General features: G+C 34.7%; 1 protein-coding gene across 2 annotated transcripts in view; it reads left to right on the forward strand.

The window, feature by feature from the left end:
* The window catches only part of LOC131068614 (E3 ubiquitin-protein ligase COP1), a 67,931-nt gene extending 51,470 nt beyond the window's left edge, over positions 1-16,461 (forward strand). The window contains exons 3-13 of one of the 2 annotated variants that reach the window (XM_058003845.2): positions 3,058-3,213; positions 4,809-5,168; positions 5,818-5,993; positions 6,158-6,223; positions 8,017-8,095; positions 8,225-8,380; positions 8,520-8,618; positions 8,913-9,017; positions 9,110-9,289; positions 15,195-15,305; positions 15,410-16,461. In XM_058003845.2, coding sequence (XP_057859828.1) covers positions 3,058-3,213; positions 4,809-5,168; positions 5,818-5,993; positions 6,158-6,223; positions 8,017-8,095; positions 8,225-8,380; positions 8,520-8,618; positions 8,913-9,017; positions 9,110-9,289; positions 15,195-15,305; positions 15,410-15,577 — 1,656 coding nt within the window. In that variant the 3' untranslated portion in view covers positions 15,578-16,461. Of the gene's footprint in view, positions 1-3,057; positions 3,214-4,808; positions 5,169-5,817; positions 5,994-6,157; positions 6,224-8,016; positions 8,096-8,224; positions 8,381-8,519; positions 8,619-8,912; positions 9,018-9,109; positions 9,290-15,188; positions 15,306-15,409 lie in introns of both variants that reach the window. The other variant, XM_058003844.2, reaches the window with a different exon arrangement.
* The last annotated feature ends 653 nt before the right edge of the window (positions 16,462-17,114 follow it).

Genomic DNA, 17,114 nt, shown 5'->3' on the forward strand with positions numbered 1-17,114 from the left:
TGCATCCTCCCTACTTGAGCCAAAATGAAAGCTTACGATGAAAAGAAATGTGCTCTTGTGGAATGCTAAGAATGTTCAGTAAACACCATTCAGCTTCCTATAACGCATTAGGCAAGTATAAATTAGCAACAGCAATAAGGTATATGGGGTAGTGGCTGAGAGAAGAAGGTGAGATCCTTTTTATCACACATGTGGAGGGCGTAACTGCGTGGAGTGAACATTAACAAAAATTAAAAGTCTTCTAAATCAATTCAGCTTCCAAACTTGAGCATCAAGCAGTGAAAGAAGAGAAGCACATAATGACTATGTGTAAAAGGAAAAGAAGTGGCAGATAAAAGAAAGAAGGTTGCACATATGATTCAAAGGCACAGAGATATAGAAGCTGTTATGGAAAGCAAAGAATTTCAAGAGGCATTAAAAACTGAAAAGAATGAAAATCATTGAAGGGGCTGTGAGCTAAAGTCTTTGGCTTTGAGTTTGTAATGCCAGAGTGGAAGTGCGTGAAGGGGAACACCAAAAGTAGAAGAGGAAAAGATGCACATAGATATAATATGAGATTTCTGTTGCAAGTTCAAGTAGCGCCCAAGAGGGGCATAGTGTGGGTTGTAGTCAACAAAGTCTGTATGGAAGGGCATTGAGCAGAGAGAGAGAGAAAGGCCAATGAAAAGGACCAAACTTTGTAATTAAATTTGTGTTACACCAAATGTTCTGTAAATTTTCCAATTTCACTTGGAATGTTGATGTTGCATTGTGAGGATTTATCCCACATGGAATAGTCTAATGAGTTAAAATTTTAGTGTGGATTTACTGCACATGAGGTGTAATTCATAGGTCATTCGTCAAGTAACACTATATTAAAGCAATTGTTTTACAAGTTGTAATCAAGTACCTAAAAAGTGCATTTATCTATTTTGTGTATTATAATTGGTGTATGCTTTTATCATGCATCCTATCCTTAGACAATGTAGGTCCTGATATTTTAAAGTGTTTTTTTAACAGAAGCCCTTTTTTATTTTGTTGTATTTCTTTTATGAAGTGTGTTCCATACGCATCTATAAAGTTAAGTCACCTGGAGATTTGGGATATGTGGACAAGAAAGGAGGGTGTTAATTTGTAAGAGGGTATATGAGTATATGAGTATATGAATAAGGGTACCACCTATGTTACATTTAAATATAGTTACCAGGAGACATGAGTATGGGGATAGGGTCTTTGTTTATGAATGTAGTTAATGCAAAATGACTTTGTAATGTTTCTTTAATTTGTTTGTATGTGACTGTTATTTACTCATTGGCTTGTGGGTAGTTTTTAGGAGTTATCTGTTAGCAGTCGTCTACAGTTGTCTTGTGCTTGGCAACTGTTAGGTATTTTAAATAGATTTCTTGTAGTCAGGGAAAATAGTCTCATGCTTGGCTGATCATCTCTGGTGTACTTCTAAGTGAGAACTTCATATGAATAAACATATACATCTGTTGCTCTATCTGGTTTGGATTGTTATTTATATTCATTTATGTATATACTAGTTTTATTAGATAGAGGAGTAAACAATGAGCCCAAAATTTTGGGTGATAATTCTTTAGAGCTTCTAGATGATCTCAAGGTTAAGATCAAGCACTTTGGCACATTATACTGAATTTTTGTGAAATCAGCCACATCTGTGGTTACTCTAAACACAAGTGCCTAAGATTCTGTATGCATAGCATTTTTGCAGTTTTATATGAATTCCTTCCAGATGGATCTCATTACATATCATTCTAACATTGTTTGAAATAAAAACATTAACCTTATCATGTGGAAATTTAATATTTTTTAACTTTCTCAAATGATAAAGAAAACATGAAAATATTGTGGTCTATGTTGTTAGGGTCCTGTTATTTCCATAACATTCACTTCTACCACAGATAAGAATGCCTATTAGCCAGATCTGTTTAGTATTCATTTACCAACTGAGACATGGAGAACTCAAATTGAAGTCTTTTTGGAGTTGATAAAAATATAAACAAAGCATTCAAATATTATGGTGTACGTTCTTAGGGCTCTACTTTTCCATTGCATTCATTTTTACTACTGAATCCAGTGCATGGAAGCAAGATCTGTTTGGGTTCATTATGGAGAAACTACCAAGACTTGTAAAACTCAAGATGAAAAATTCATAACCAAAGCTAGAAATCTAATGAAAATAAAAACTAAAATCTGACTTTATTTTCATCGTCAATGTAACTGAGATTAGAAAGTTGATTTTCCTATTGAGATCTAGATAATGGGACAGGAAAGGAAAATGCCATAAAATATTTAATTAATCAAACCATATTATTTTTCTTGTAATTCAAAAAGCATTTCCAAATTCTACCTAAGCTAAGGAAAACAAGTAAAATAAATATCTGCTATTACAGTTGAAAAACCAACTGCAAAACTATATATCTGAAATTTAAACAAGAAAACTAAAGTCTGATCTTTTTCTTTTAAAACTAATTTTTTGATATACTTCAATGAGTTCAAACGTTGCTCGGAAAAAAATCTTTTTCAAATGGTATGCGATATGAGAAGAAACTTTTATGAGAATGTATGAGTGCTGATTAGCATCACTTTCGCTCATAGTTCAAAAGTTTTTAATGAGACTTCTTATATCAAATCATTTAGTGCTTATACTAGATCTATCCTGTGTGAAACTGCAGAAAATTAGGAAATACAATCTATGGCAAGGTGTGGATTTTTGTAATTTGTTGGTCCATATATAATAGGCAAATGATAAGTCTTATTATTTTCTTTAAAAAAATTGTTAGAGGAGTTTTTTGCTATGTCTGTTGTAACTGCAAATTTGAAACTTTTGCTTCCATTTCATATGATTTGTGATTTTTTCAGCTAATTTTTTCTTTTTCTGGAACTGCTAGCTGTAATCATGTTTTTTAATTTATAACTATATATGTATATCTGTTGTCAACATTTTCAGTTAAGGGCACAATGTTACTCATTACACATTGATAAGCGTAGCATTTGTACATTTAATTTATAATTTATAATCGATATTTGATAGTTGTTCTTGTATTGATTATATAGGGAGCAGAAGTCTCAGTAAAAGAGTTGGACTGCCTCTTGACTCTTCTTGCAGAGAAGAAGCGGAAGATGGAACAAGAGGAGGCTGAAACAAATATGGAGATACTTCTTGACTTTTTGCAACGTTTGAAGCAACATAAACAGGAGGAGTTGAATGAGGTGCAGTATCTTGTGTAGGATGCTATCAAATAATACATTTTTCTGCGTTCTACTTGTTCCAATTGCATTGTACTGTGCACTTGATTTTTTATGACTTGTGATTGGCATCAAAGAATATCAAGAAGGGAGCATGCTGATAGTTGGCCTGTGAGGCCCTTAATGTAAATTTCATGAAAACCATGAGTGCATGTCGATGGCAAAGAGTCCTGATACAGTAGTCATAAATTACATTTGTCATTCAAGATGTTGGATAAATACATACTATGAATCAATTTATGGTTCGAAAGAATTTCAGCTCTTAGAATCAGTGCTAAGCTCACCTTATATATATATATATATATATATTAGTAAAATAATCTTTATTTTAATATGGTAAAAATACTACAACAATTGCAAACTTAGTAGAATCTTTCATTTTTGTCTCTGTTGGGAACTGCAAATGGGAACCAACTCCCGAGGTTATTCTTAGCATCTGCTAGAAATCTGTTTGAAGATATTCTTCATTCAAATGCCTTTTTGTTTGCAACTGTGACAGGTCTCCGGCCTTACTTCTGAGATAAACAGAAAAGGGTCAGCTGCAGTTTCTGCTAGATATATAATCCATTCTAGGGCAGGGTGATCACCAGATTCTTTCCATCATACAACTGAAATTACTATGGATCTTTCCATCCTTGTAAAAGATATATAGAAAAATGAGGATGCTGTGAATAACTGCGCATACATAAAGGACCACAATTTCTTTCCCCAAACTGAATTAGAATTTATCACAACCATTCCATGTTTGTGAAAGACATGTTAGGAACAGCATGCTATCAAATGTCAGGCAAAATGCCAAAAATAGACTTAGCAAGGACATTGTTACAAATGATAAATAGATAAACTTTTAAATTAGGTTAGGACTTAGTCACATTGACTTATTCTTTTCATCTTCTGTAAAACTGTAGAAATATGTGGAAACCTTTCTTGATAAAATCCAGGAAAATGGTCCGTTGAGAAAATGGTTAAGGCCTGTGGTGGTTCTGGTTAAGAATACTTTTGTGTTTTTCTTTTCATACCCTCAAGTTTGATCCCTTGGTTGATTATTTATGACTAACCAGTGTTGTCATCTTGATTAATCAGGCTGAAACAGAGCGCATGAATATTCTGTTTGTTTGTGCTCCGTCACTAGCTAGCCTTTGTATCCTTTTCAGGAATCGTTCAGGGTGGGAGCTTGAGAACTGAATTTCACGAACCTAAACCTTACCTAAATGATGTTTATGGTCCTGTTTGATTTAGGTTTGAGACCACTAATTCTCCAGAAATTTTCAGTCAAGAGCAGTGCTTTGTTAATATTTTGAAGTTCTGTTTTCAATTTTCTTCGAAATCTAATTTATAAATTTTAGACACTGCAGATAGGTATTGTTTTCATTTTTTAAACTTTTTCTACTTTTTTGTAATGACCTATGTCATTTCAAAAGTTATGTTGGTACAGTTCATGGTAATTGTAAACTTCAGTTTTGAAGCTGGAATGGTTTGTGGTATCTGTTAATATGAGAAAATATTTAATGTTGAATGTAAATACAATTTTTTTATTACATGTTTATGATATTTTATAGGTACAAGCAGATTTGCAGTATGTTAAGGAGGATATATCTACAGTGGAGAAGCGAAGATTGGAACTGTCCAAAGCCAGAGAACGATACTCCTTGAAATTACGTATGCTTTTAGATGACCCAATAGCCACTTCAGTAGGTCATGCTGCAGCTGATAATGTCAATAATCGTTCTGCATCTTTCATGCATGGTGGGCAAGGTGGTCTTATGTCAGGAAAATTTCAACAGAAAAGGTCTGAAATCAAGGTGCAATCTAGTTCTCAGGACATACCAAAGAGAACTTTTTTTTGTGGTTCTGATTCCCAGGTTTTGCCCATTCCATCAGGAGTGACAGTTGCAAGGAAGAGACGAGTGCTTGCACAGGTAGCTTACATTCATATAGGTCATTTCATTACACAATGAAAGCAGCATTTTTATGTTGTATTTGTATTTTTGTTCCCATCAGGTGTGGTGCATGCTCGCTCTTTGCTCTTTAGATAGTTCTTAATAGTTGCCATTTTTGTTTTCTATTTATCAATTTTCTTTATCTGCTTTTCAGAATGATGAAAAAGCATATAATATGCTTACTCATTTCATTTTATTCTTAAGCAATTATATGATTGTACTTTGAAGCTTTTGCAATGGTTGGAAATTAGCTTACAAAGGTTTTACTCTCCATACAGAGGTACTTAATAGGAAAGTAATCCCACAATTAGGAAGATTTTTCTATTAAATTAAGGCAGGATGATGGTAATTCATGAACTTTTTAAAATTAGTTTTATATTTGGAAAATTTGCTCTCATGTTGTCAATTCTAAAATATTTTATGGTAGTAAAGTGAACAAAATTTCTGCAGTAGCATACTAATAAACATAAATCTTGACCTAAAATTTAGTATGCTTGTGTAATTTCTTGTCGAAGGTGGAATAAATTTAGTATAAAATAGAATGATTCAGTTTAATCATCAATCATGTAATGCTTAAGAGTGACATTTTAAGCCCCTTTTAAAACCATCTTATGACTCTCTCCAACAGTTTGATGATTTACAAGAATGCTACTTGCAAAAAAGACGGCATGGTACTCGCCCCTTGAGAAAATCATTTGATGGTGGTTTTCGAAAAGAAAGAGATGGGAATAATATTAGTAGAGAAGGCTATCATGCAGGCCTTGAGGAATTCCAGTCTGTTCTCACAACATTTACTCGATACAGGTTTTTCTGTTTTGCTTTTTTTCACAAAGAATTATTTTTTGATTTCAGTATGACTTGAATATAGATATACAGGTAGTTCTCCAATGATTTAATGTCTTGTTGCATTTACTAATATATGCTATGCTCATCCCTAGTCGCTCATACTTTCCATTTGTATTGTGTAGTCGTTTGAGGGTCATTGCAGAACTTCGACATGGGGATCTATTCCACAATGCAAATATTGTATCAAGGTGAGCAAGAATTGCTGTGGGGTTACTACTTATGGTGTGTTATGTGCTTTAGTTATTGCTGGAATGTAAAGTTATGAGGGATATTCATAAATTGGAGAATTATGATGTTGACAATTGTAAATTATTAATAAACAATAATTTGACAACGCTTACAATCATTTGTATGTCAGAGGGGTTGCCCACTGATAAATACAATTGCTGACTACCATTATATTTATCAGGGGTTGCCCACTGATAAATACAATTTGACAACGCTTACAATCATTTATGGCCTAGCTATAAATGTGTATCATTATATTTTAGCATATGTCTTTCCGTTTGGAAAGCTCTAACCTTTAAGTATTGCTGACTACCTTACCTGCTTTTAATGTTGAAATGTATAGTTGAATGAAATATTTTATAGCTTTCTGCAAAAAGTAAATCACCTAGATCCATTTTTTAGATTTGATAAGTTGATTTCAGCCTGTGACATTACTGTGAAAGCAATTGATGCACTAGGAGGCTTTTTGTTCAATTGGTAGTCTGTGTTATCCTTATATTAATGGTGCTACTAACTTAATCAATCCTGAAATTTGGATAGGACAATTGACAGTCAATGCAATGACAACCAAACTTAATGAACAATGCTTGAAACAATCACACAAAAAAGACAGGTATGAAGAGTTGGCTCTGAAGATAGTGAGAGAATCTCCTACATACTTGCTACGTTGCAGCTATTCAGTTCTCCATAAAGCTGCATCTATTGCAGGAAGACCTTTTGGTCCTTTTTTTTTTTAAATCCTGCTGCGAATGTTAGTGGACTTACCCAGCAAGGTCAAGTTTGGTGTCATTTCATTCCTGGAAATTTGCTGGGACAACTTGTTATAGATCCATCCAAATTTGGGAGAGTTTGTAGTATTAAAATGCGATCTTTCAAATCATGGGAGGGAGCTCGTGCAGATACAGTGGTCTAGGAAAAATTGGCATTCAAGTTTAACTTTTTAATATAAAGTTAATTTCACAATAATCTAGGGTGGGATGATTTCAGTTCTAATAATTCTAAATTTATTATAAAGTCAAAAGCTTTGAAAAATTAGTATTATATTAATTATTTTTTTTAAATTTAAAGTGTTTCTTAAATGTTTTTTTTTTCTAAAATCTGAAGGTGCATTTTCAATATAGCCCAACGCCCTGACAGACTTTTTGGTTGAGGGGAGGATTCATGTTCCCATGGAGATGATAAACATCAGGAAAGATAGTTGTAGAACTGTGAGCGAGCTTTGGGCAATTAATTCGTGGTCTATAGGACATTTAAATTGATTTGGCTAAACAAATATTGCAAGATGCTAGAAGACCACAGGATGATGGAGGATAGCTTCCAATCTTGAGTTTGCTGCTATCTCAGAGATTGGATTAATTGCTTTAGTAGCATTTGGTTTAGAAGAAAGTTTTTAGTAAGGCCTAAACTGACTGAAGACCATCATATATGTCAAGTGGAGGCCCATGTTCACACTTGTTGTGAATAGCAGAGTTTGTCCCTATTCATAAAGCTACACAGATTGATCCTCTGTAGCTAGTTTTGTGCATACTGTTCAAATAATATATAAATAGATCAATTCAGTTAAAATGTGGACTGCTTTTCACTTTCTTTTCTGTTGAAATCCTGATTTAGATGCAGTAAACCATATATCCATGGCATTCATGCTGTGTAATGTTTTTCTGTATTTTGAGTAATTGCATATTTGTTTCAACTTTCTTCAGACGCTAAAATTTTGACAATGAATTTTCTTATGTATGGGGTTTGCCTGTTACAGCATAGAGTTCGATCGAGATGATGAATTATTTGCCACTGCTGGTGTTTCTAGGCGTATCAAAGTGTTTGAGTTTGCTACGGTAAGTTTGTTCCTTTCACATAATTTGCAATAGGATAGTGTGAATTCTGCAGATATATCAGGTTGTCATTTTGTAGATTTTTATGAAATCCTCAGTGTACTGATAGCCAGATTGGTTGTATATACCCAGGTAGTAAATGAGCCTGCAGATGTGCACTGTCCTGTTGTTGAGATGGCTACTCGGTCAAAGTTGAGTTGCTTAAGTTGGAACAAGTATATCAAGAGTCATATTGCGAGCAGTGATTATGAAGGCAGTGTTACTGTTTGGGATGTAAATACACAACAGGTAAGTTCTCATATCTACTGAAATTGTATGTACTTGCAAAAGAGCAGCTGTATGGCCATAGTTATCACCAAACATTCTTCGCTTAAGGTTGTTGAAGTTCTTTATATCTTACAAGGTAGAAATGTTCAACTTTTTACAGGCCGTTATGGAGTATGAAGAGCATGAAAAACGGGCATGGAGTGTAGATTTTTCACGCACAGAGCCTACAATGCTTGTCTCAGGCAGTGATGATGGCAAGGTCTGTTTATTTTCTCAGGATAACATTTTATAGGTTTAGTTTACATTTTTTTCTTGTGATAAGACATAGAAGAAAGGATGTAGCACATCTTACTAGCAGTAAGAATTCTGGTAGGAGGTGGTTTTGTATTAGGTTGCATAATTCATGCAGTCTCCATCGTTTGCTTTGCACAACAATAAATTTCTCTCTTTATTGGTATTCATTGCATATGCTTATCTTATCAAATGTGTACCATGGTTCTGGCAAAGCAAATTTTGATCTATGAAATTGTTCTAACGATCTCTGTACATACAGGTTAAGGTATGGTGCACAAGGCAAGAAACAAGTGTTCTCAACATAGACATGAAAGCAAATATTTGTTGTGTAAAGTATAATCCAGGCTCAAGCAATTATGTTGCAGTAAGCTTCTCTAACAATGTCTCCAGTTATTAGCTTTATAATTGAGTTGCTAAAAATGTATCCAGGCTTAAACATACTATTCTGTTTGGCAGGTTGGTTCAGCAGATCATAACATTCATTATTATGACTTGAGAAATATCAGCGATCCATTATATGTATTTAGTGGTCACAGGAAAGCAGTTTCATATGTCAAATTCATATCAACAAATGAACTAGCTTCTGCATCAACAGACAGTACATTGCGATTGTGGGATGTTAAGGAAAATTGCCATGTATGTAACTATCTTTCCTTTTCAATGTCTTGTTTGGTATTTATCATATGTAGAATCACCAAACTGTTGTTTTTTCTCACCCAAATGAGTGGCATCAGCTTCACTTGGTTTTTGTTGTCTTATACATTTTTCTTTTCTGCAACTTTTTTCATTGAATATGCTTTTGTTGATTCCTTATACTATTCTCATTAAGAACTTTAAAAATCTTAAGTAGCGCATCACTTAGGATCTGTACTACATCCATTGGAAATTACTTGGTCTATCAGGTAAAGGGAGTTAATCTTAAATTTGTGAGTGTTGACAAACCATCAAGACTTGTCAAGCCTGGAAGCTCCACTCTAGTTTTAAATTAAAATTATGCTAGATTCCTGTCTTTATTCTATTTTGATTATAATTGTTTTGAGAAATCAAATGTATCGAAATAGGACTTATTTTATGTTTACCTAATATTTCTTCAAATTCTGATGAAAATTAATAGCAAGGTAACTTGTCTTCAGAAATCATATGGCTTGTTGATTGGGTATTGCTAGTTCAATTACTAAGCCTGTTGAGAAATGAATGAAATGAAATGAAAGTTTGTAATGACCTCTACCAGATCAGCCAGTCTCTGTTGTGCCCTAAAACAGATGATGCTTCGCTATGCGAGTCTTCATTGTTTATTTTACTTAGTTTAAATAATGCTTTTACTAACATGTTTTTATTAGTATGCCAACCCTGACCATCAAAGTCTAGTGCACGCACTATCTTCTACTCTTGCTATTATGAAGTTCTTGCTTCTTGCATTGATGTTGCATGATGTCATAATGGTCTTTCATTCCTCTATTTCTTTATCTGCACCAATGATGTTTTACAATCGGCATATGGAGCACCAAGGATAACTATCAAGAGAAGATCACATTGTCTATAGCCTAAGTCACTGGATTGGCCTGGAAACTGCCTGGGTATGGCTACAAAATGTTTCAGGTGTGGATATCCTTTGGAATTGCTCTGGGAATTGCAGATCCATCTTGGAATTGCCCACATATGTTGGTTGACATACCTGGGCAATTCTGGGATGGATCTGCAATACTCTCTGCAATTCCACAGGGTACCCACACTTTCTAATTTTTTAAAAAACTGTAAAGAGAAATCTACTCTCTGCTTAATAATATGTGATGAAGTTCAATCTGAAATGTCCAAAATAAACGAGGATAAAACACAATTGAATCCAGAGATAGTATTCAAAATGTTCACCTGCAGAATTTTATGAGGAAAAGACTGCCTTGTTATCATAAACATCTCAAATATCTTGAGAGACTTGCTTATTTGGCCTATCTGACTGCAACTGGAAATGATGAAACCTAGATGTTACAAATCTTGAAATTTGTTCATTATGCCTATCCAACTTATACTGTGAAAAGACAAAGCAACAAGGTTGCTGCCTTATCACTTGGTGTTGTGTATATATGAAAGGTTCATATTTCTTAAGTTTGAAGGATCAATTCAAATGAACAATAGTACAAACCTTAGAGGCTCTATCATTGTAAAGAAAATATCATGCAGCGCAACTAAAACGATTAAAGCAATGCAATTGTTGCTTGAATTTTCATTGTTCTGCAGACATCTTTATTTTTGTGTCCAACTACCAGGCTATGACCTTTTGCCCAATTATGTTGAGTACCATGCCAAAAAAATCTACGAGGCAGGACACATCCATTTAGGTGAAACATAGCTCTCTGAAGAATCCTAATTCAGTATTTGTATGACGTGCAAAAGGTTGCTTCTATTACATCTTCATCGTGCTGTAGTTGTGATTTTCTTATTTTTATTTAAAATTTTGAAGATCATATTGAACAATCAATATCTATCACGACATTTGAGTTTGACAAATTGACATCGACTCGAGTAGTATCATATGGTTGTTTTGTTTATTCAATGCATCTTATGTGGTTATTTGAACTTAATTCTTGTTTTTAGGATAAATATATATGTGATTTTTATATGTTTTTTTATACGGATATATCCAAAACATACCCAACCCAGTTTGTTATGTACCAGCGTACCCCAATTAGTTATCCCATAATGGTAACTTGACCCATATGTGATGAATTTGACTTTAACAAATCAGAGATACACTCTTTTAGGATTTGATAATAATTGTGCATTTAGTTTTGATAACATTTGCAAATAGGGGGTTGGGGGGAGTGGTACCTTTTGATAAGGAAAAGAGTTGAATAAGTTGGCCAAATTTCTAATGCTAACTGAACAAAATCCGTTTGATTTTGAAAGGATTAGGATAAGTCGTGTAATTATGCCGAAGGCATTCCCTCTGTGAACTGAGGTGACGTGTTAGTGTATCTATGCCTGTCCTGGTGTCAAAACCAATGCAAGACAATTGAACTGATCTCGTTCATTTATTGTTTTTTGCTGGTTTTCGACTGTTTTTCACCACTGGTTTTTTCTTCCATTATATCGCAGTTTTCATGTAAATCTTGGAAATGCTTTGCGGAAAGTCATACATGCAGTTTTGTACTCTATCGTGTAACACATGTTGGTCTCTTGAATACAACAAACAAGGAATGCATTTTAGGAGGGTCTCACGAAAATTCCCGAAACATTGAATACTGACATCAAAAACTTCCATCAGGAAGATTTGTGATTTTTGATGGGTTCATGTGGAATAAAGGGCAAAATCTTCTGCTCATGATTTATTGGGAAATTTGTAAAAATCGTTGAAGAAAATGTGTCCCAAGACAAATGTATTAATATTTAGGGTGGTGAATGTATGGTTTTTTGGGTTATTCAAGTCCTTTGTTTTATGTTCTATATTAGAATTTAAGTATTCTGTTTTTTGTAAGTTCATTGATTGTTAGCTTTCCAAATGCCCCCATAGATGTACCTTAGAAGATGTTTGATAGCAAGTGGCCAGTAATTGACCTTATGCATGCTATGAATGTAATAAGGGAGTGCAAGAGCCTTTTGGAAAGTATTTAGGATATGGCAGGAGTGGTATTATCAAGCATTAGCCTCAAGACCTCTCTTGCATAGCTGTAATTGATAAAGAGATCACTGCAGTTCTCTTCCTCAAGTTGACAAAGGGCACACCAGTTAGTCCCAGATAAGCCCCTTCTTATGAAATTGTTGCATTTTAGCAGCTAGTTTTGGATCAAGAGCTTAAGGAAGAAATTTAGTTTGGGAATGACACCATTCTGCCATATATATCTCCAATTATTTATAGTTGGGAGAATGCCTTATAACATCTTGTAAACCTTGTTGACAGAGTAAGTACTAGCATTCTTAATGCTTCCCCAGATTAGCTTGTAATCATCAGTAGGATTAAGAAGGATCCTTTCCTCCATGGATTGTCAGAAAGTTTGCCATTCTGCTCTCATATCCAAAGGGATACCAAGATCTAGCCATTTTTATTTTGTTTTATGAATGTCTCTAAAATTTATAATTTGACTAAGAGCAAGGACATTATTTAGAGTTAGCCATTGTTTAAGTTGGACAATGCTGAGGTTTGACAGATTTCTCCAAATTTGAGATTTCATCACCGAGGGAGAAACTTGCTGGGATCCCCTTTTTACCTAGCATTGATCCTTTAGAGAGGAAGTTAGCCTACCATCTTTCCTTGAAAGTGATCATTTGCCATAGAAGCTTCGCAACCAAGGCTTTTTGATGGTCTTGAAGGCTTCTCAAGCCAAGACCCCCTTCCTTTTTGCTCCTATATTGCCCCCATTTTATAAGATGGAATTTCTTCTTATTACCATTCCTCTCTCCTTCCCATATAAATCTCTTGAGTAGTTACACTTCCATCTTGTAAATGATTCCTTTGTTTGATATTCACCTGGAAAATGAGGAGAGAAAATAGAACCATGTTCGTTAGACTGACTATTGATTTTTGACTTCATTTTGTTGAGAATCTTCTGCCAGTGATGAGATTTGGGGGTTTTAAAGGAAACAGGGATCCCCATGTAGTAGAAACTCTTATCATTTCTTACTTTATAGCCCAGTATTCTTGAAGTCTTAGCAATATCGGGATAATTTTGGTGAGAAATAATTCAAATAAATGACAGAATTGTGGTATTTATCTTGCTCTCTGTCGAAAAGCTATCCCAAACAACATTTTGTTATCTACAAAATTGGGCACGATTTAACTTCTTCCCTCCCTAAATGGTAGGAAACCCAAGAGGTTCTTCTGTTGTCTTTTTTGTTCCAGCATTATTTGTAAAAGCTCATCAGTGATAATATATAGGGAAGGAAAAACAGGACACCCTTGTCTGATACCTCTTGAACGGTGGAGTAAATTTGTGGGGTTACCATCAACCAGTGGATCAATGCAAGCCTTCGATCATTCTTTCAAATCGCTCAAATTCCCAATTTCATCGAAGTATGGTAAATAACCATATGATTTAAACTGGCAAATCAAAACGAATTGGCCATGTCCAATTTGATGGCCATAATTCTTATATTGGCAATCGTACTTAGTGGCTTGTGTCCTGTGTGAAAATTATTCCTTCAAAGATGTGTCTGGTAACAAACCAATTTGCTCCTCTGAAACAAGATTTGATAATAGGCTTTCTTGTCTTTTGGAAATAATCTTGGTTACTTTTTTATAGGAGGTATTACACAAGGAGATTGATCTGTACGTTTCTAACCTCACGCTTGAGCTTCTTTAGGGACCAAAGCTAGAAAAAATGTATTGATCTCCCTATTCAACTTGTGATGCTAACAAGAGTCTTCAAATATCTCCAAAATATCATATTTAATATCATCCCAGAAGTCTTTAAAAAAGTTGGCATCAAAGCTAGCGAGGCTTAGAGCATTGTCTTTTTTCATGTTGAAAACAAGTCTTTACAGCTCTTCTAAACAGATTTCTTTATTGCAATCTCTGTTTTGGTGTTGGGTGACCAGAGAAAGTATATCATGAAGTTTATGCAGCTGCTGGCTTATATTTATGTTATTGTCTTTGTACAATTGCTCAAAGTGATATGAACCTGATCTTTGATGCCCTGAACTAAAGCGATAACATGTCTATTATTGGTCTGCAGCTTAGTAATAGTCTTTGCCTTTGCTGGGTTTTCCACCTCCTCACAAATACAAACTACTAAACAATTCTTTTCTTTTAGTTCACCCTACATTTTAAATGTATCAATAGTATTTCTTATTGCCTTTAGGGCTTCTTCATTCTATAGGGGCAGGGGAAAAAAGGGAAGTCTCTTCAAGAGGATCACAGGGGCCTAAAAACGAAGGGCAACTCCAAAAAAACATATCTTTATCCTCTTGGTGGTGAAGGTAGGAACAAAGAAGCGTCTCCATCTTCAGTCTCCATTCTCTTTTAACCCAGTGCTCCAATGTTCTAGGAGATGGCCAAGAACATCGCAATTCACCCACCAATGCGAGCTCAGAGAGATTAATGAGCATTTCAACAATTTTATCCTGAGGAATATCAACTATAGGAATCTCCTAACATCTTTTTACAATGCATAGTTCTTCCCTTTCCTTCACAGGTTTACAATTTGCAGTGGAATCTGAATTTTAGGAAACTAATCTTTTAAGGGTAAGAGGCCATGGAGAACCATATTATTATTTGAATCAATCTTCATCTCCTGTCTGGATCTCCATCAGCCATATCTTCTTGTCTGGTAGTTGATTCCCATGCATTATACATTGAAGCCAAATGTTTGCTGAAAATATGGGTAATGGTTTGAAACTTTTATTCCCATATATTGGGTCATTTGTTTTTTTTGTTTTTTTATCAAATGTGTTAATAGACGTAAGTTTTGAATTTTAATGGACAAATTGCTGAGCATAAATTGATGATAAATATATGTTTTATGTATTCATGCCATTTATCTTTTATTGGATGTGAGTCTCAGATTGTATTGGGTTCCCTAACATGGCTAAATGATAAATTTAGTCTCAGGTACGGACATTCAAGGGACATGCTAATGAGAAGAATTTTGTTGGGCTTACAGTCAACAGTGAATACATAGCTTGTGGCAGTGAAACGAATGAGGTGTTTGTCTACCACAAGGTGTGTGGTATTATTTTTGCATGATGTGTTACTTATAAGTTATATGCATGAGCTATATTGATATTCCCCTTCCTTAAGGGTCTGATATAGACTTTGAACTGCAGGCTATTTCAAAGGCTGCTGCTTGGCATAAATTTGGCAGTCCAGATCTGGATGACAGTGATGATGATACATCATATTTTATAAGTGCTGTTACTTGGAAGAGTGAGAGCCCTACAATGTTGGCTGCAAATAGCCAAGGGACAATCAAAGTCCTTGTACTTGCACCATGAACTGCAAATATCTTGCATGGACTTTTGATTGCCGTACCTTGATGGGGTGGCTTTGGAAATCCGTCAGAAAATTGTAGGATAAGCTTCTTTTTGGACACTCTCTAGACTACTTTTGGCCTGCAAGTGTTAAGAGAAGAAGCTGATAATGGGCTACATGCAACTGTCAATATTTTTATGACATTTTTTTTAATTTTTGCTGTTTTGCTGGTCTCTGAGAAATTATCCAGACTAGCTTCCAGCAGTGCAGTATGATTTTTTTGGATGTTCTCTAAAGCCCCAACTCTAATCTTATGATCTCCATGGTTAGAAGAGGAGCCCAGAGGTGAACTTTTATACTATGCAAGCATTCTTTGTTTCGAGGAACCTTATACAAATGTCACTACCGTATCTCAGCATCATTAACTGAGTCACTTGCTGACTGCAGTGAAACTAATTTTATGGTTACACTGAGTTTGGGAAAGAGTCAGAAGATGGGCAGTGCGGAGAAAATATTTTGCATTGATGCTAAATGTATTATAGCTGGCTAGCAAACATCTTTGTAATCTTTGCCAGCCATCATCAGTTTTTTTCAAGGCTTGTACAATTAGAGGTTGAGATGTAAAGAATTGCCCCATTTGATGGGCTAGCTCGTTTCAGCATTGGGAGTTGCTTCTTGACATTATAAATAGATAGAAAAATATCAAAACATTGTCAAATTATCTTTTACTATGTAAAAGATTGTATCGCATGAAAGTTCTTGCTTCCCATCAATGTTGACAAGAGTCTGCTAACAGATTTTTGCAAGTTCCATAATCAACAAAGTTATGTAAATATAAATGAAGTACATTTTGTATGATTCTGTATATGTGTATTTTTCAAAGAAATAAAAGCTAGCAGTTCTTTTATGTTGGTGGGGATAACTGCAATAAAAATGTGATAAGCAGATCCAAGTTTGGCTCCTAAAAGTGAGATAATGACAGAATCTGTGTTATCATATAGGCATCTCGGATCAGAGAAATGATGCTTTACGCAATGGTAAAAAAAAATTAATTTCTTATTCAATAATTTTGTAAAGTGCCTAAGCACTCTAGTTTTTGTGTATGCTGCATTGCACTAGTCTGCGGGCTTCAAAAATAATGGTGACATGGAACTGAGATCAAAATGGCTGGTCAAAATAGATTGCTTTTACTGGCTATCCTAATCTGCCATCTTAACAACTGTACAGTGATGCATTGTTCTCTCTGAACGTTGTTCTTTGTCATCAGAAGCACCAAGCATGGTGTTGCAATGTTTTCTCTGAAGGCTATGTTTATTTATTTGAAGAGTGCAGTGCAACTGCTTATTGATTTGAGGTTTTGATTCTCGCTTCCTTGTACGAAGCAGTCATTGTTGTTTGATTAATTGAAATTGACACCATAAAAGATTCTCCCAATTTGAAAATTCGCGTTAGAACTGGAAATACTAATTACAATGTCAATGTTGGAAACAGTGCAGCAATCTATTTTGAATCGAAAATAAAACAATGAACTATCCAAAAATATTGAGGAAGAGACATTTT

The sequence above is a fragment of the Cryptomeria japonica genome, chromosome 3, assembly GCF_030272615.1.
Source record: "Cryptomeria japonica chromosome 3, Sugi_1.0, whole genome shotgun sequence".
In the NCBI taxonomy this organism is placed as follows: domain Eukaryota; kingdom Viridiplantae; phylum Streptophyta; class Pinopsida; order Cupressales; family Cupressaceae; genus Cryptomeria; species Cryptomeria japonica.